The sequence below is a fragment of the Berghia stephanieae genome, chromosome 2 (assembly GCF_034508935.2).
Source record: "Berghia stephanieae isolate SIO BIC M18660-M18661 chromosome 2, UCSD_Bste_1.3, whole genome shotgun sequence".
Taxonomy (NCBI): domain Eukaryota; kingdom Metazoa; phylum Mollusca; class Gastropoda; order Nudibranchia; family Aeolidiidae; genus Berghia; species Berghia stephanieae.
In genome coordinates this window covers 58253425-58273424 of record NC_088361.1, presented here as the reverse complement: position 1 = coordinate 58273424, position 20000 = coordinate 58253425, and the positions used below count along the sequence as shown (strand labels likewise).

General features: G+C 37.9%; 1 protein-coding gene and 1 long non-coding RNA gene across 2 annotated transcripts in view; one reads left to right on the top strand and one right to left on the bottom strand.

Annotated features, from left to right (window-relative positions):
• Positions 1 to 12801, bottom strand: part of LOC144963690 (uncharacterized) — a 12943-nt gene extending 142 nt beyond the window's left edge. The window contains exons 1-2 of the long non-coding RNA XR_013643669.1: positions 12476 to 12801; positions 1 to 302 (exon numbers count right to left, since the gene is read on the bottom strand). The exon at positions 1 to 302 is cut by the window's left edge and continues 142 nt beyond it. This is a non-coding gene — a long non-coding RNA (uncharacterized LOC144963690). The remainder of the gene's footprint in view (positions 303 to 12475) is intronic.
• The window catches only part of LOC144965225 (protein white-like), a 64351-nt gene that overhangs the window by 13977 nt on the left and 30374 nt on the right, over positions 1 to 20000 (top strand). Inside the window, exons 2-3 of the mRNA XM_078900330.1 lie at positions 16571 to 16892; positions 19388 to 19436. Of these exons, the coding sequence (XP_078756456.1) occupies positions 16574 to 16892; positions 19388 to 19436 (368 nt within the window). The 5' untranslated portion in view covers positions 16571 to 16573. The remainder of the gene's footprint in view (positions 1 to 16570; positions 16893 to 19387; positions 19437 to 20000) is intronic.

Sequence of the window (20000 nt, the reverse complement as noted above, 5' to 3'; positions counted from 1 at the left end):
TTTGAGCCCCATCAATATTTAAAACACTGTTGTGGCGACTCCAATCACAGAATGGTCAAAGCTGGAGTTCAGAGCTGTTGTCGGCTTTTTGTTTACAGTGGGAAGATTGAAACGTTTAATACCAAAAAGCACTATTTAGACAGTTGTTTTCCATGGCATTTTGGGGTATCGGGAAGTTCGTGCCAGATGGGTTCTAGAAATGTTAACAGAAGAATGCCATCTTTCCAGATTAGAAATTTCCTGAAACTTTCTGCATCGGTGCCAACAAGACGTCGTAGCCGAAATACACCTCATTGTAGGGCCTGATGGGGAATATCAAGCAAAAAAATAATCAATTGAAATATTATGTATAGGATAAAGCTGGTCCTCCTCCTCATCATCATCATCATCATCATTATCATCATTATCATCACCATCAGCAATAGCAGCAGCAGCATCATCACCATCATCATCATCATCAGCAGCAGCATCATCACAATCATCTATCTTCTTCTTCTTCTTCTTCTTCTTCTTCTTCTTCTTCTTCTTCTTCTTCTTCTTCTTCTTCTTCTTCTTCTTTGTCATCATCATCATCATCATCATCATCATCATCATCATCATCATCATCATCATCATCATCATCATTATCATCACCATCAGCAGCAGCAGCAGCAGCAGCAGCATCATCACCATCATCATCATCATCATCATCATCATCATCATCAGCAGCAGCAGCATCATCACAATCATCTCTCTCTTCTTCTTCTTCTTCTTCTTCTTCTTCTTCTTCTTCTTCTTCTTCTTCTTCTTCTTTATCATCATCATCATCATCATCATCATCATCCTCATCATCATCATCATCATCATCATCATCATCATCATCATTATCATCATCATTGTAATGCGTGCTTTAAGGTGGAGATTAAATTTTATTTAATTTTTTAAAAAGTGATAATGCTCTGACCACTCGAGCGTTTTACATAGGCATAAGCCTCTACACCCATAGAATCGCCCTATTACTTTATTAAAATATAATAGAGGTCTGCATATCCTATGATTTCTCTGTTACAAAATAAATGATGATAATAAAAAGCATAATTAATGGCTGGTATAGCCGTCTAAGAATATAAGCTTCACAATAAAATAAGAAATGAATAAGAATAATCAAAAAACAAATTCCAGTCCCACTTGTGTTTGACAATCACTGTAAGCCCGATTTATTCTGTTTTATTGGTATTAATGTATACGTATTTACTGATTAAAAAAAAAAAAATTTTGACATCATTGAGCGCTTTAAAATAGTCAGAGTATTTGTTGTTTGTTTTTTGCGAAGAACTTAATGTGGAAGCAGAGGTTATTAGCCGGTCTGCCGTCTCTCTTCATATTCCAGCATATGAAGGGATTGAAAGCTCGTTTGATATGATAAATATATACATGGCGTCAGATTTCTCCGTGTTACATTCCCTTAGACTGCCCTCATGGGTAATATTTTGCGTTGGTTTGAGAGTATTTCCATACAGGGATGAAACCATAATAAATTGTCATCGGATCTGTAAATAAATACACGTAGAGCTAGATCGACGTGCACATATTTGACCCGGTATTATGACGGGATGATTAACCAGTCAACTGCCGTACCTTGGAAAAACTCATATTTAAAAATTTGGCCAGAAAACTCGTCATTCAAATATCGATCGATTTTGATGACTCTTCTTGGCAAAAAAAAAACTACAGGATTGGGAAAGGAAATGGAAAATGTAGTTTCAGAAATGCCAGTTACTACGCATATCAAACAAAAAGAAGCCAATAAAACAACATATATCATTCACAATAAATCCATTCGGTGTGCAGAAAATGCAAGCAATTTTTTCGGTCACAATAAATGACAAAATGACGTGGCATACGCACATAGCAAACACAACAGGCAAAGCAAACAGAGCTCTCGGCTTTCTACAAATGCAAATCCTGCGCTGTGACAAGTAAGTAAAGAAGAAATGCCACGAGACATACGTTAGGCCCATCTTAGAGTACAGCAGTTCCGTATGGGATCCCTATACCAATTCACATGATTAACTGGAAAAGATACATAGAAGAGCAGCAAGGTTTGTTTGTGGCATCTCAAAACTTATCCAAGAATTCGATTGGACACCACTTGCCGAATGAAGAACTCAAAACAAATTAGTTGTCTGTAACAAAGACATCAGTGGAGCAACTGGTAGTCCGGTTGATCATCTGTCCATAAAAAAACAGCAGGGCACGAAACTCCTCAGTTTCCAGTGGCGGTCCTAGCCTATTTATAGTGGTGGGGCAAAGATGATTCGGTCATATATATATATATATATATATATATATATATATATATATATATATATATATATATATATATATATATATATATTTCAACTTTAAAAAAAAAATATTTCAACGACAAATAATCACATTCACAATGAAATGACAATACCAGTAGATTTTAATTATTCCAAACGTAATCAAAAATGAATCACGAAAGAGAATACAACAGAAAAAATAAAGCGACGAGACAAAATGCGACAACACCTTGACAATACAAGTCTATTTCGTTCACTCGAAAAATTAAAGAGATGCTTTAATCCCTCAACGGCGAGATTGATATTTCTGTTACATTTTCAGAAGTACGTGGTAACTTTAAAGTTTTCATCGAGAACCAACAACCGCGATATGACTCGAGTTTCATTCAGAACTCAAATTGCATCATTTTTACTGCTCTCTTGATGGTTAGAATGATTGTGCCGGTGGTGGTAGTGGTTGGAATAATGGTAGCGGTGGTGGTGGTGGTGGAGGAGGAGGAGGAGGAGGAGGAGGAAGAGGAGACGGTGAGGGAGGATGTAATTATGGTAGTGGTTTTGGTGGTGCTGTTGGTTAGAATGATAGTTGTGGAGACGATGACGAAAATTATATGATGATGTTGATATTGTTTTTATTGCTATTGTAGTACTTGTTGTTAATGTTGTTGTTGTTGTTAATAATGGTGATAATGATGGCAACGACGATGTTGTCGACAATGATGATTGCCGTACGAGATTACAAAGTTTATTCAATCTTAGGCTTTCGCCATTAAATCATACAATTTGATGACAACATACATGAAATTTAGGCTTTCGCCATTAAATCATACAATTTGATGACAACATACATGAAAGTGGAAAAAAATGGTAAATGGAACCAACCAAACAATAAATTGATACCATTAATAACCACAAAACATACAACAATCGTAATACCACCAATACGTACAATAGTAATAATAATAATAATAATAATAATAATAATAATAATAATAATAATAATAATAATAATAATAATAATAATAATAATAACAATAATATTACCATCATCATTACTACCACCACCATCACTATTACCACCACCACCATCACCATCATTATTACGTTTCCAATCCGTTTTTCTGGTTTTTTAAAAATTTGATACCTTAATAGACGAAAATTCCGGTGATTTTTTTAAAGGATAGTCAAAATAGCTACGATTTTATTAACCCTGAAAACTACGATTTTTATTTTCCTATTTCAAGTAGGCAGGTCTGCTATGACAAGTATCAGTTCCATAGTCAAAAAAAGACAAATAAAAACAAAGTTTACTTAATCATAGGCTTTCGCCAATAATTCATACAATACAATTAAGACAAAATAATGCTACCGATCTCTCCTCATGCATTCGTTAGACTATAACAATAACGACCGTGTTATCTTTACTCCTTACCCAACCAACCCCTAGCTTCCCGCCTCTTCATCGCGAACTATCTTACGTATGTATTAGCTTCAGGACGGGCAAGTATGGAATCTGCCCACCCTTCCTTTAAACGTCTTTATTTCCTCTATAACTTAGAATTCAACTCTCTCCTTTCTCAGAAGAGTATTTCTCGTATACTAATTCAATTGTTGAGTAAACCAAAATGGCGGTTGTATTTTATATATTTATTTAGTCGTGACTTCTGAATAAAAGTGTTTTATTAGAGGGAATGCAAAAGAAAATACATTGTTTTGCAAAAATATTTAGTCTGGCAATAAAAATACAGCGGTAATTATTTTAAGAATTAAAAAAAAGGAACAAATTAATTTGTTTAAAAAAAAAAAACAAAAAAAAAAACAAAACAAAAAAAAAAACAAATAAGACAACAATTTAAATAAATGAATTTTGAGAAGCACTAAAGAAAACGAGAAAAAAAAAAAGAAATAATTTAAATGGATAAACAAATATATTAAAACAACACAAGTTAATACTAACTTGATATAATATTAGTAAATTGATAAATTTAATTCAATACTGGAACCTTCCCAATGTTATTACATCAATGGTACCAGCACAAGTAAAGCAATAAAGAAGAAAAAGTTCGTTTGCCAAAATCTCTATTTAGTGCTCACTGGTTTATAAGGTGGGCTCATTTGAATTAGCCCGACCTAGAACTAGAGAGGCCAGACAGCAAAATCACCGTCAGGCGACGTGACGATGAGATGACGATGTGGGCGGAGTGGAGTCGTTGGGAAAGGGGGGGGGGGGTGGTGATAAAAAAGAACAGGAGCGTATCCTGGTTTATGCATTACGGGGTGCATGGTGATTCGCAATCTATCAAATATACATACAAATTGATTTCAGTACGAAGTATCAAGTTTAAGTACTAACTTTTAAAATTATCTAATTTAAACTAGATTATTTCGGACATGGTAATACAGCATATAACTTGAAAAAAACAGGCTGGTATTTGCCCACCCTGCCCATTATTACCAGCCGTCCCTGTCAGTTTCTTTCGCCATTCCATACTCTCGAACGACGCACATCTTTATTCCTTTCCCCCTCCACCACCAGGACCTAGAACTCTCTTCCAACCATTACGAAACAGTCCAGCTCAGCGGAATGCTTTAAAAGGTCACTGTCCAACACCAAATCAGCTCTCTCGTGAGACAACAGGCAGGCCATTAAAATCTTCAATTTGAAGTTTAAGCCTCCAAGGAAAAAAGAAATAAATAAAAAGAAAGAAAGAAAGAAAAAACTCTCAAACCTGTAACTTCGCCGAGTTTTCTGTCCAAAGGTTTAGATACAGTATACGAGTGTTTTACATAATACGGCTGTTAACTGGTTCAGATGCTGAATATTGAAATAGGTAAACGTCACAGGTTTATCGTCGACCATGATCCAAATATATATAATTTGGTCCATATAACTTGTAATTAATTTATTCGTAAATGAATCTTAATTTAGTTTAAACCCATATCGAATTATGAAAGCATTATCATGTCTTTGGAAATCACACACATTTCAATCTGTGTGTTATCGTGATTATCCATTCTGGAACTTGATCTTATAAAACTAATCACGATTGCTTAAATCAATCAAATATGCACACGTAAAGATTACAAGTATATATTCATATAGCGGTTTATGTGTGCTCATTGCGGTTCTCATCGCTATGTAATTTATTCGCTCAACAAATCATGAGGAATCATGTTTTTATATCATTTAGCATCTACATGTCTTTTTAGACGCTCTTTTGTAGCAGTACTTTTTACGATTTTCGTTACTTCCCATCACCAGACACTTATTCAAACTTGAGTAGAGTATTTGTAAAGGGTCTCATTGAAAATGATTATGTTAGGGCCAGAGTCCGCTGTGTTTCCTCTCGTACGGTCATTGACATGCGTGTCTCATGTCTTCGTTTACATCATCATCATCATCATCATCATCATCATCATCATCATCATCATCATCATCATCAGCAGCAGCAGCAGCAGCAGCAGCAGCAGCAGCAGCAATCAGCAGCATTTTTATTATTATTTTATCATTATTATTATTATTATTATTATTATTAATATTATTATTATTATTATTATTAGTAGTAGTAGTAGTAGTAGTAGTAGTAGTAGTAGTAGTAGTAGTAGTAGTAGTGGTAGTAGTAGTAGTGGTAGTAGTAGTAGTAGTAGTAGTAGTAGTAGTAGTAGTAGTAGTAGTAGTAGTAGTAGTAGTAGTAGTAGTAGTAGTAGTAGTGGTAAAAAAAAATAAAAAGTGAGCTTTTATATAGCGCAATATCCACTAAACGTTCTCAAAGCGCTTTAAAAGGGGTCCCTGGCCAACAGCAACACTTAACATGTAGGACGGGATATGACGCCTGTTAGGCGATATTTTTTTTTCGGACAGAGACAACGCTGTTAACGGCCAGGTACTCATTTTACACCAGAGTACGGTGAGAGAATGTGAGTAAAGAGCATTTTCCAAGGACTCAACTATGCGCCGAGCTAGGCTCGAACCCAGGACCTTCCGATCCGAAAGCGAATGTCATACCACAAGACCACATAGCCGAACAAGTAGTAGTAGTAGTAGTAGTAGTAGTAGTAGTAGTAGTAGTAGTAGTAGTAGTAGTAGTAGTAGTAGTAGTTGTTGTTGTTGTTGTACTAGTAGTAGTAGTACTATTAGCTGTTGTTGTAGACGTAGTAGTAGTAGTAGTAGTAGTAGTAGTAGTAGTAGTAGTAGTAGTAGTAATAGTAGTAGTAGCAATAGGAGTAGCAGCAGCAATAGTATTAGTGGTAGCAGTAGTAGTAGTTGTTGTAGAGTAGAAGTAGTAGTGGTAACACTGGTAGAAGTAGTAGTGGAGGTAGTAGTAGTAGTAGTAGTAGTAGTAGTAGTAGTAGGAGGAGGAGGAGGAGGAGGAGGAGGAGTAGCATCAGAAGCAGCAGCAGCAGCAGCAGTAGTAGTAGTAGTAGTAGTAGTAGTAGTAGTAGTAGTAGTAGTAGTAGTACTATTAGCTGTTGTTGTAGACGTAGTAGTAGTAGTAGTAGTAGTAGTAGTAGTAGTAGTAGTAGTAGTAGTAGTAGTAGTAGTAGTAGTGGTAGTAGTAGTAATAGTAGTAGTAGCAGTAGGATACTAACGAAAGAGTGAAAATGGAAAGGCTTCGTATGGGAACAAAACAGACAATGGACGTTTCGGGTACAAACCCTTCGTCAGCACAACAATACACAAATAAACGTGGAAAACAAATAAAATATAATGAAAAATAACTTGTATCGTCTGTACTCAATGGTGGTTGCAGTATGAATGAAATGTTAGCGTGGCGTGGGTAGAGGATAGGGTGCCCCAGGGGATGATCTAATTGATAAGCAAAGGTCAGCGTCAGGGAACAGAACTTTCCAGACTATAATGGAAGATAAAAGACATATTGGTAATACTTCGCGATGGTGGTGGGCGAACGAATCGGCGGTCCCAGAAGTGGGTGAGAGAGGGATCTAGAAATGACTTGGGTTTGAAACGAATATTTTTGTGTTCGTGGATAGCTCACACGGTAGAGCCACGCTCTCACCTGCCAGGCGGAGTTGTCGTACCAATAAGGTCGCAGGTTCAAACCCCCACACCGCCGCGAAAAATTTTTTTATTCTCTATTGTCTTCTGGCACTTTTCTACTCACTTCATATCTTGTTGTTACCAACATAAGTGCCTGCTCCACTCACTTTTCTGAATTAAAAATTCACCCCATACACCGGAGCATACTCAATGTCTCAATCGTTTCTATGTTATATGTTTGTGTTGAGAATATTGGCTATTAAGCTTAACTGCTGGTCAAAATACTTCGCGATGGTGGTGGGCGAACGAATCGGCGGTCCCAGAAGTGGGTGAGAGAGGGATCTAGAAATGACTTGGGTTTGAAACGAATATTTTTGTGTTCGTGGATAGCTCACACGGTAGAGCCACGCTCTCACCTGCCAGGCGGAGTTGTCGTACCAATAAGGTCGCAGGTTCAAACCCCACCACCGCCGCGAAAAAATTTTTTATTCTCTATTGTCTTCTGGCACTTTTCTACTCACTTCATATCTTGTTGTTACCAACATAAGTGCCTGCTCCACTCACTTTTCTGAATTAAAAATTCACCCCATACACCGGAGCATACTCAATGTCTCAATCGTTTCTATGTTATATGTTTGTGTTGAGAATATTGGCTATTAAGCTTAACTGCTGGTCAAAATACTTCGCGATGGTGGTGGGCGAACGAATCGGCGGTCCCAGAAGTGGGTGAGAGAGGGATCTAGAAATGACTTGGGTTTGAAACGAATATTTTTGTGTTCGTGGATAGCTCACACGGTAGAGCCACGCTCTCACCTGCCAGGCGGAGTTGTCGTACCAATAAGGTCGCAGGTTCAAACCCCACCACCGCCGCGAAAAAATTTTTTATTCTCTATTGTCTTCTGGCACTTTTCTACTCACTTCATATCTTGTTGTTACCAACATAAGTGCCTGCTCCACTCACTTTTCTGAATTAAAAATTCACCCCATACACCGGAGCATACTCAATGTCTCAATCGTTTCTATGTTATATGTTTGTGTTGAGAATATTGGCTATTAAGCTTAACTGCTGGTCAAAATACTTCGCGATGGTGGTGGGCGAACGAATCGGCGGTCCCAGAAGTGGGTGAGAGAGGGATCTAGAAATGACTTGGGTTTGAAACGAATATTTTTGTGTTCGTGGATAGCTCACACGGTAGAGCCACGCTCTCACCTGCCAGGCGGAGTTGTCGTACCAATAAGGTCGCAGGTTCAAACCCCACCACCGCCGCGAAAAAATTTTTTATTCTCTATTGTCTTCTGGCACTTTTCTACTCACTTCATATCTTGTTGTTAAGACATATTGGTAGTAGTGGTAGTGGTAGTAGTAGTAGTAGTAGTAGTAGTAGTAGTAGTAGTAGTAGTAGTAGTAGTAGTAGTAGCAGTTGTAGTAGTAGTAGTAGTAGTAGTAGTAGTAGTAGTAGTAGTAGTAGTAGTTGTAGTAGTAGTAGTAGTAGTAGTAGTAGTAGTAGTAGTAGTAGTAGTAGTAGTAGTAGTAGTAGTAGTAGTACTAGTAGTAGTAGAACGCTGTAGTTAAACAGTAGGGGGCGGTGGAGGGGGCGAGGTGAAAGGGTCACGGCGGAGGTGGGAGGGGGGGGGGTGGTTGTTGGATGAGCGAAGGTCGAATCTTCGCGAAGGAACGATGCGATAGTAAAGTGGAATACACCGATACATAGATAGATGGATAGACAGATAGATAGGTAGATAGACAGAAAAGAGGGGAGAGAAGAGAGTGAGAGAGAAAAAAATAAATTAAAAAAAAATAATAAATAAATAAATAAATAAATAAATAAATAAATAAATAAATAAATAAATAAATAAATAATAAAAAGGGGGAGGGGGGGGTTGGTTTGTGGCGGACCTGTAGAGAGGGGAAATTAGAGAGAGAGAGGGGGGGGGTGAAAGGGAGAAAGAGAGAGAGGGGGGGGCAAAGAAAGAAAGAAAGAAAGAGAGAGAGAGAGAGAGAGAGAGAGAGAGAGAGAGAGACAGAGAGAGAGAGAGAGAAAGGGGGGAGGGGAGGTGAGAGCGGGCGAGTAAACAGCCGAGTGATAGCTGGGTCTATATGTATATTAATGGATAAAAAAGTGGATGATTGGACACAATGAGAGATAGCTAGGAAGGTAGATGACTATGAATCGGTGGATAATCAGTAGATAGATAGATAGATAGATAGATAGATAGATAGATAGATAGATAGATAGATAGATAGATAGATAGATAGATAGATCGATCGATAGATAGGTAGGTAGGTAGGTAGAGTTGTAGTTTTAGTAGTATGAACAGTAGTAGTAGTAGTAGTAGTAGTGGTAGTAGTAGTAGTAGTAGTAGTAGTAGTAGTAGTAGTAGTAGTAGTAGTAGTAGTAGTAGTAGCAGCAGCAGCAGCAGTAGTAGTAGTAGTAGTAGTAGTAGTAGTAGTAGTAGTAGTAGTAGTAGTAGTAGTAGTAGTAGTAGTAGTAGTAGTAGTAGTAGTAGTAGTAGAAGTAGTAGAAGTAGTAGTAGTAGCAGCAGCAGCAACTGTAGTGGCAGAAGTGAGAGCAGCAGTGGTGATGAATATGGGTGACGTTGACATCTAGTGGTGGTCAATCCTGGTGTTGAGTCCGCGTGGAGTCAGCGTTCCCAACAACTTGATCAGGTGAGTTTCCCTACGTCGACGGGCGGAAGTGTCCGAATGGCAAAAACTAAGCACACACACACGCACACACTGTACATCGCAGTGGTCTGGCAGATTGAAGTGTCTGGCCACTGCTGTTTCTGCACAGTTCGATATGTCACGCAAGTGCTGCACGAATCTGTCACCCAGCCTCTTTCCGGTCTCACCAACGTAAGCAATCCCACACAGGGAGCACGTAATCGCATAGACTAGATTACGGTCAGTGCAAGTAAACGGCCGCCTGATGTCCCAAATCTTGTCTGGAAAGCTGACTCTGTCATACTCCCACAGGTGCCCACAAGTCTTGCATCGGGGTCGCATACATGATCTGGCTTTAGGTCCATCCATGGGTATGGGTTCCAGGCGGCTTCTGACAAGGAGATCCCTCAGGTTACGATCCCGTCGATATGCTACCAACGGGGGTTCTGAGAAAACTCTGTGGGTGTCTTCGCCCGCCTGGAGGATCCCATAGTTCTGCAATAGGAAGTAGTAGTGGTAACACTGGTAGAAGTAGTAGTGGAGGTAGTAGTAGTAGTAGTAGTAGTAGTAGTAGTAGTAGTAGTAGGAGGAGGAGGAGGAGGAGGAGGAGGAGGAGGAGGAGGAGTAGCATCAGAAGCAGCAGCAGCAGCAGTAGTAGTAGTAGTCAATAGTATTAGTGGTAGCAGTAGTAGTAGTTGTTGTAGAGTAGAAGTAGTAGTGGTAACACTGGTAGAAGTAGTAGTGGAGGTAGTAGTAGTAGTAGTAGAGTAGTAGTAGTAGTATTAGTAGTAGTAGTAGTAGTAGTAGTAGTAGTAGTAGTAGTAGTAGTAGTAGTAGTAGTAGTGGTAGTAGTAGTAGTAGTTGTTGTTGTTGTTGTTGTTGTAGTGGTAGTAGTAATAGTAGTAGTAGTAGCAGTAGGAGTAGCAGCAGCAGCAGTAGTACTCGTAGTAGTAGTAGTAGTAGTAGTAGTAGTAGTAGTAGTAGTAGTAGTAGTAGTAGTAGTAGGAGGAGGAGGAGGAGGAGGAAGAGGAAGAGGAGTAGCACCAGAAGCAGTAGTAGTAGTAGTTGTAGTAGTAGTAGTAGTAGTAGTAGTAGTAGTAGTAGTAGTAGTAGTAGTAGTAGTAGTAGTAGTGCATTGTCCAAGGAATTTGGGCTTCGCCACGCACTTAATATACTCAAGGCTAATCAATGAATATTGTAGAAATGATTCGATGTAATGAGGACGTCAGCGAGCTGTGTTAATACCCCCCCCCCCCCACCCCCAACAAACAAACGAAAAAAAAGACAACGTCAAGACATAACATTTCGCGTTAAACTGTACTATTGATTCGACATTATGCTTTTTTATAATTTTTGTTTTTGTTTTTTTTTTCTTTTGTTTTTCTTGGTAGGGGGGGGGGGGGGGGGGGTTGAGGATTGCCCCGATAACAAAACTGACATATGTAAAATTATATTCGTCCTCAGTTCATTGTTCTTAATATAAAAATATATTAGTGTACAATGAGACATATTTCTATACAAAATTTTAAGTCCATCTAGCATGAAGTAAAGGCTTTAGGTTTGACCAAAAAAAAGAAGTTTTAAATAAGCTAAATTAGATAATTTGTTTATTTACCTAACTAGATTTATTCATTCCCTTACTGATTTATTTCGTTGTTGTTTCTGTTGTATTATAAATAATTGATTAATCAAATATATTTCATTTCATCATTCGAAGGGAACTTTTCCTTTAGGGTCTATCTCGAATAGACCAAAATGATCCAGGCGTAAGCCACAGTGCACGGTTTCAAAGTGAGAATGGGGAGGGGGGGGGGGATACGTTTCTTGCTCAAATAGGTGAAGACAGTTGGCTCAAAATCTTTGTTATCCGCAAAGAGAAATAATAATTTATAATACGTTTCAATTCATGATAGTTATGCAATGTCTATTGAAAGTAATAACATTTTATGATAGCCCAATAATTACAGGATAAGACTTTGGCTTAGTCATGGTCGGTCAAGGTCAACCTTTATCAAGTAAAATGGATGAGACTTTGATACATAATCATGGGTAATGATATGGAGTGATTTATTGGTAAAGTTTGTCATTGCAATGTCAGGTCTGCTTTGTACATCCTAGATACAAAATAAAACAAATGCTCAAGTTGCAGTAGATAAAGAGAAAATTACTGTAAGATTCTCAAGCCTATTAAAATTCTATTTTGTTTGATCGGTTCGACAAGACTATAAATGAAGTCTTCAAGTTCAAGATGTGTGAGAACAAATTATAGAACATTATCCTTTTTCTATTGATCGCTGCTTTGTGCCATAAGTCATACAAACAAGACCGCGCTACTTCATGAAAGAGACAAAGCGATTTATTGTATTGTCACAACTTTTACAACACAAGTTATATCGACATAAATAGGAACTTATGGACAAACAGAAAAGACGTTCGTAGAACATCTTGTACTATAGATATTTATGATCTAGACACTTCTGCAAAGAACATATAATTGTGTTGACTTACCCGTTAGTTCTCCAGAGTTATCGTTCATGTTACTATGTATGCCACAACTCCCCTCTTTTTCCCCATCATCCCATCATCCTTGACGATCACGAAAATGTTCTTAATCAATTCCGATAAATCCCTAACACGTGTGTAAAGTTCCTAACTGTTTTGTAAAGTCCATGTCTTTCATCCTATGTTGTTAGTGTGAATCATGTCATTTGTGGACCCGAGGCTATGAGGTCGTGAATTTCAAATCAATGGAAAATGAACGAGAAAGAAAAAAAAATTAATATATAATTAAGGATCATCTCGTCGCCTGTAAGATGTCCATATCAAAAAGAAGAACGGAAGAGAAAAAAAAAATATATATATATATATATATACTTAAGGATCATCTCTTCGCCTGTAAGATGTCCTTAAATGATTTGATTTGTTTTACAAATCAAGCCTATTTGGTGGCTTGATGGTTCTCCCAAAGCTGCTAGTGCGAGTGTCAGCCTGGAGGGTCGATAGTGTCACAGTAAAGGTTGTTCACAATTATCTTATTAAATTTTATTTTATTAAGAACTGAATTCATCTCACTCCAGTTATATTTCGGTAGGCTTAGATAAACTTTACCTTCTAATATTAGATCGTCTTTCCTTTTATAGCCTTCCCTCGAATTAATTTCTAATTAGTGAATACTTTTCGTTCTACATTCTGTCACGTAGCCACTTATTATAAAAGCTGATAGGTCTAACATTTGACACTCACTTTCTCTCCACAATCTATGCCGGACGGCCAGTCGCTTTATTCCTATATATATACTGGAAGATTTTTATCTTTTGGGACTTTGTAGATATTATATCTACACCATTAAGACGCCGGAGCTTTTAACTTTGATTGTATAATCTTCAAGGATCAAACCCAAGCCCGCTGTCAAAGGACTACACAATAACCTCTTACCAATTGCCTGGAAGTGGAATTTTACGAGTCCGATCCTATTATCAGAGGAATAGATCATCCAAGCCCATCAACTGCCTGGAAACGTAAACTTATGAACCTGACATATTATCATAAGTTACGTAAAATATTCATATCTCTATTTGTAACTGCCACGATCACTGTTTATCTCTTTTAATTAAATTTCATCATTATTTTTATTTCATTGTAAACAAATCGTTAATTGTTTTTCATTTATAGTAACTAGTAAATTCTGGGGCCTCATTCTACATATATCTTTATGCATAGTCGAGTAGCTCTTTACTCACTTGAGACCATGACAGATAGTTGTGATGGAAGTCCGGGTGAGGGCTCGCCTGCTGTTTGAACTGGTGGGATATGGGGATCTTGCTCGAGTCCCTGAGTATTGGAGGATGCAGAGGGTACAAGAGATGCATAATACGCGAACTGAGCCGTTTTGTTAGGGGACGACCACCATTCCTGCGCACCAGTCTGTGGGCTCTGTTACTTGTTAGATAATACCATGTTGCAACATTCTTTCCAGCTCCTCTTTGACTTTAGGCATGAGAGGGTGTGCTATTTTTCTTGGTGTGTAGATATGTAGTGGTTCAACACCAACACGTGTGTATGTTTTTTTTTAAACTTCCCTAATCATTCAAAGAGTTTAGGGAATTCTTCCCTGAAATTGGGCTTTGTTTCTACAAGTTCATGCACTCTTTTGATCAATCCCAATTTGATGCATGCATCACGACTGAGCAGTGGGTGTTTCTGTCCAGTTACTACGTAGATTTTCTCTTCAATGCTCTTATCTTTGTACTTCAAAGTCTTTTGGGTGAATCCCAGCACTTTGAGGTCTTTCCCTCCTGCGGCTTGGAGAATTTTATCAGATCTTTTCAGTTCATTCAGAGTGAATTTGAGGTCTTTTTCATTCATGACAGTGACTGAAGCGCCTGTGTCCAACTTGAAAGGGTGTGAGTCTTCATCCTTTCGAATTATGACTGTCCAGTCGTCTTCGCTGGTTGTTAGTTGATATATTTACCCCCAAAAGTCTATTGAGTTGGGAATTTCCTTGCGACTGAACCTCTGATACAGATTTTGGTCTAAATTTTTGGTCGCTTGTTTCACTTCCTGACCTACATAATTTTTGGTAGTGTCCGATTTTGCCACAGGTGTTGCATCTCGCTTGGCGAGCTGGACATTGCGATCTTGGGTGGTAGGTATAACCGCAGTTTTGACAAGTTGAGTAGGACCTTGGTCTGTCTGATTGCGCTTTTGACATTGAGTTAATTTGTTGAAATTTTGGCGTTGTTGATGCTGTTGCTTGTCCTCTGTTTCTGATTGCTGCTATGTCTGCAATTTTTGAGTCCTGGAAAGCCTTGCCTTGAGTTTTGGCATCTGCTGCTGAGCGGCAAATGTCAACGCATTTTTCTAGTGACAGGTGTCTTTCTTTCAAAAGGTCAGTTCGTGTCTGCTGGGCATTGGTACCCGTTACAATTTTGTCTCTAATCAATGAATCTCCGCAATCATGACAAGAGTTGCAGGTCTTGGAGAGTCGTCTTAGGTCAGCGAAAAATGTTTCAAAAGTCTCTCCTTCCATTTGATTTCTCTGGTTGAACTTAAAACGTTCAAAAGTTTCGTTTTGTTCTCCAATAACAAATTCATCAAATTTGGTTATGATTTCATGGAGAGTGCGATCTTCCTCGTCTGTTGTGTATTGGAAGCCGTTGTGAATTCTGAGGGCCTCATCATCTAAGCTATAGAGGAACAGCGCCACCTGATATTTCTGTTCTAGATCTTCTAAGAGTGACAAAAGAACGCATGTGCTCCATCTTTGTTTAAATAATTTCCAGTTTTCCACTGGATTTGACCCCAAGACCAGTTTGTCTGGTGGGTTTATGCCCGTGATAACCGGTTTAGTAGTCGTAGCCATGACGGTGGTTAAACTGAACTGACTTTAGCTTCTTATTAAAAAAAAATAAAGTGTTCCTCCTACCTTTCGACAGGTTGTTTCAAAGTCCTTAAATATTATAAAGACAATTGTAGCTTTTCCAGCCTCGATTCATGACACTGGATAAATGTAGGGTATACATTCACTCAGTTTTACTTTTGGGTTCTCAAGAAATCGCTGCCACCATGTTGACTTACCCGTTAGTTCTCCAGAGTTATCGTTCATGTTACTATGTATGCCACAAATTGGAAAAGAAAAAGTGTTGCAAAAACGATAAGAAAAATATGGTTATTTATTAGAAAATGCTCTTTCAGTCGAATAATATGCTCACGCTCTCTAAAGTAACAATTGTGGCGATTCGGGCCGCTCCCGGAGAGTCGGTAGAGCCAGATAGCCTGAAAAGTCAACGTCAAGAAAAGACTAGGAGAGATAGACAGAGGGAACTCGTTGATAAGTTCCCTCGGAGTGGAGGATCAGGCCAATGCAATGAGTCTAGCCTGAACAGAGGGAAGAGAAAGAAGGAGAAAGCCCGTGTTTCACGCTAGACAGTGGTAACAATGATTAAAATAAAGGAAATCAAGATTAACAAACACGATACATATATTACGGAAACTAAATTACATTTACAACACAAATAGGAACGACACAGCTCTACTTATCCATTCATCCTTCTTGTCTCTCTCTTGACATCCACAAATAAGAAACACCACTATAATAACATAATATAAAACACGACCGCTGGAAAAGCGGTATTGTGTTCAGCTCAACGAAACTTAAAAGAACTCCCTCTGATTTTCCGCGCCTCGCTTATATAGCGCTGGTTCGAACCCCCTGATGTGATGGTGAGGTGTTCAGAATACGTAGCAATCCGAGGTAAGGAAGGTACGTACAACTCCGGTCTCGTTCGAGTTATGTCCTAGCAACCAGTGCCAGAGCATAACACAACCGTCAGTGGATGATTGGACAATAAGCCGAACACAAACCTTTTATTTTGGTCCGAAAACTTTAAAGTCATAAAATATCTTAATAGATGAATTTGGTCCTCCAACTTGTCTAAAAAACATTTAAAAATAATCCACATCCGTTTAGTTCTTACTCTTTCCAAACCATGGTTGCATTCACTAGTTAAGGATTTAAACATATTAAAACACGCACTTTCCTCTACTTTAGAACGTTTTTGTGAATATGTATTAAATCTTTTTTTCATTTATTCCTCACACAAGGTAATGTCGGCTGAAGAAACATCTCATTTGATTTCTCACAAAAAAACAGATGGGGAAAGTGGAATCCACAACGCACTTCATGATGCATCCACTGAACGAATGACAACGCCAAATAACTATGGATCCAACCAAATTACAGTAGATCTTTCACATCATGACAGTGCTCAAGTAATCCAGGAAGACGTCAGAAGAAGCACTTATCTAGATGAGACATCCCGCTTGACTTTAAGCTGGAGTGATTTGGAAGCGAAAGTGTCAACACGTGAAAAGAAGTCATGTTGTCGTGGTGGAATTGTACAAAAGAAAACAATTCTCCGAGGAGGTGAGTCCTGTTACTTTAGTCAATACCCAAAAAGAAGTCATGTCGTGGTGGTGGTGTTGTACAGAAGCGTTAAGTGAGTCCTGTAACTTTAGTCAATTTGGGAAAAGAAGTTGTCGTGGTGGTGGTGTTGTACAGAAGCAGCGAGTGAGTCCTGCTACTTTGGTCAATACCCAAAAAGAAGTCATGTCGTGTTGGTGGTGTTATACGGAAGCGGTGAGTGAGTCCCGTAACTTTAGTCAATTTGGGAAAAGAAGTCTTGTCGTGGTGGTGTAGTACACAAAAGTACAATCCTGCAAGGATGTGAGTCTCGTTTCTGTAGTCAATACGCAAAAAAAAAGTCACGTTGTGATGGTCATGGTGTATAGAAGAAAATAATGATTGTCCGGAGGGGCTACTCTCGTTACTCTAAACATTAGTCAATAAGTGATATGTACTTCGTTTGTGGTGGTGGTGTTATACAGAAGCGGTGAGTGAGTCCCGTAACTTTAGTCAATTTGGGAAAAGAAGTCTTGTCGTGGTGGTGTAGTACACAAAAGTACAATCCTGCAAGGATGTGAGTCTCGTTTCTGTAGTCAATACGCAAAAAAAAAAAAAAGTCACGTTGTGATGGTCATGGTGTATAGAAGAAAATAATGATTGTCCGGAGGGGCTACTCTCGTTACTCTAAACATTAGTCAATAAGTGATATGTATTTCGTTTGTGGTGGTGGTGTTGTACAGAAAACTAAACAGTTTTTTCTAAGACGTGAGTCTCGGTACTTCAGGCTATGCGTAATAAGGTCTTGATGACAAAATTTTAGATTCTGAGGAATTTATTACAACCGATTCGGGTATGTTGTATGTCATTAGCTTTTTGAGTCAAAACCTCCGCAAATTCAAATCCTTTAAGTGAAAATTCATGACTGTTTCTTACAGCATCTCTCTTAGCAGCATTTTTTTCTATGATGTAATGGCCAGATTTTTGTATAATTTGATTTTAAATGTCAATGTTCTCTTTTCAAAAATTGAATGTCTAAGCAATAAACCCATACCATAGATAAAACTCAAGTAAATTCAAGTCTGTTGAGTTTTTGGATCAGCTGAAGTCGCCATGCCTTGAGTTAATGATTTCTTAAAACATCATTTAGTGTTTTAAAGATGTGAAATAGCTTCACTCCGTTGCCACCATTTGTCAAGTATACCGGCAAGTTTTGTAAATTGTATGCAACCATTACAAGATTTCCATTTGTTATAAAAGTCGAAGTTCAGCAAACAGTTACTTGACATAGGCCATATGATATTGAGGAGTACATATTGGATATTATGTATTTCAAAGCGCCACGTTTTATTTAATTGAAATTATTAGCTGAGAGAAAGGAATATGACGAGAGTAAATTTAATAAAACTTTTTAACCAGTCATTGCCGTACTCTGGAAAAACACGGCCAAGTCCCAGGTTTGAGGATTTTTGCCAAGATGAGAATCATTTAAATCGATCGATATTTGAAGGACGAGTTTTCTGGCCAAATTTTTAAATACGAGTTTTTCCAGAGTACGGGAGTTAATTGATTAATGGGCATCGGTCAAGAGCAGTCACAGTATCGCGGCTCGGACTTCAATTATCTATTATCGCTTTGCCGTTACTTGTCTTTTGATGAAAACGGAAGATCTGGTGTTGGGTCAAAGTAAGATCAAATTTCGCCTTTAACGGGTTACATTGCTACTTGGTATTAATTTAAACTATAATTGCATTGCTCCGATTTGTCTTTTGATAAAAACGGTAAGATTTTCTTTTAGGTCCAAGTAAGGTTGAAATTTGCCTTTGGAAGGTTAAGTTGATGGGGGTTTTTTCGGGGGGTTTTTTCAATCGCAGGACGCTGTTTTTTTGTTTTTTTTTCCTTCTGACTTGCAAGTGCTCGTTGTACTTACCCTCATGGCTTGTACTCAAAAAACGATACATCTAGGTCACAAAACGATACAGGTCACAAGACAATTCATCTAGGTCACAAGACGATATATCTAGGTTTCGTTTGTGCCATGACAGCAAACCAATCCGAGCGGTCGGAGTTCGAGGGACTTCGACTTAAAAGACTCGGTAGCTATTTGAAAGACCCTTATCAACCAATTCCCGCCCCAGCTCTAAAGTAGAGAGGAAATCGAGGACGGGGAATAGAAAATAAAAGAGTGAGGGGAGGAAATAATGTAAAATGAATATTTTGTAAACAAAGAGAATGATAAAGAGAGAAGAGAGAGAGAGAGAGAGAGAGAGAGAGAGAGAGTAAGAAAGACAGAGATAGAGAAATAATAAGAGAGAGAGAGAGAGATAGTAAGAGAGAGAGAGAGAGAGAGAGAGAGAGAGTGAGAGAGAGAGAGCGAGTGTGTGTGTGTATGTGTATGTGTGTGTAAGGGGGAGGGAGAGCCTGGATAGAAAAAATGTTTCATGATATTATTATATTATATCCCCTTATGATTTTACACTATTTATCTTCTTTTTTTTTTTTTTTTTTTTTTTTTACAGTATCTGGCGTTGTAAAACCCGGCACTCTATTGGCGGTCATTGGAGCAAGGTTCGGATTTATTTATACGTTCATTCCTTAATTTTCTCTCCGAGTCTATATGGATAGTCTAAACAAGTTATCCTCGTGCTCAACTTTCTTATATAAAAAGATGCAACCAAAAACAAATATGATCACATTACATCATTTTAATCAATCTATCTAACCATTCACATCTTGGTAGAGAGGAGCTATTGACAAGTGAGAGAAGGTTTTTATCTTAATCTTATAACATGCGTTTCAAAATACTACTTAACGTACACTGACAAATCAACTGTATTTCATTTTGGCCAAAAACAAACAAACAAACGTTTACTTCATAAAACAATCAATTAAGATGACTCCAAAATCTCAGTCTCAATTAAATTTCTTTTTGACAAGTTGGGTTATTTAAAGTATTTAATACCAAAGCAAAAGTTTGTTGAGCAAAAATGGTTTTTGTCCTTGAAAAGGGACAGTAACATTATATATATATATATATATATATATATATATATATATATATATATATATATATATATATATATATATATAGGCACACACGCTTTTTGTAACTCCATATATATATATATATAT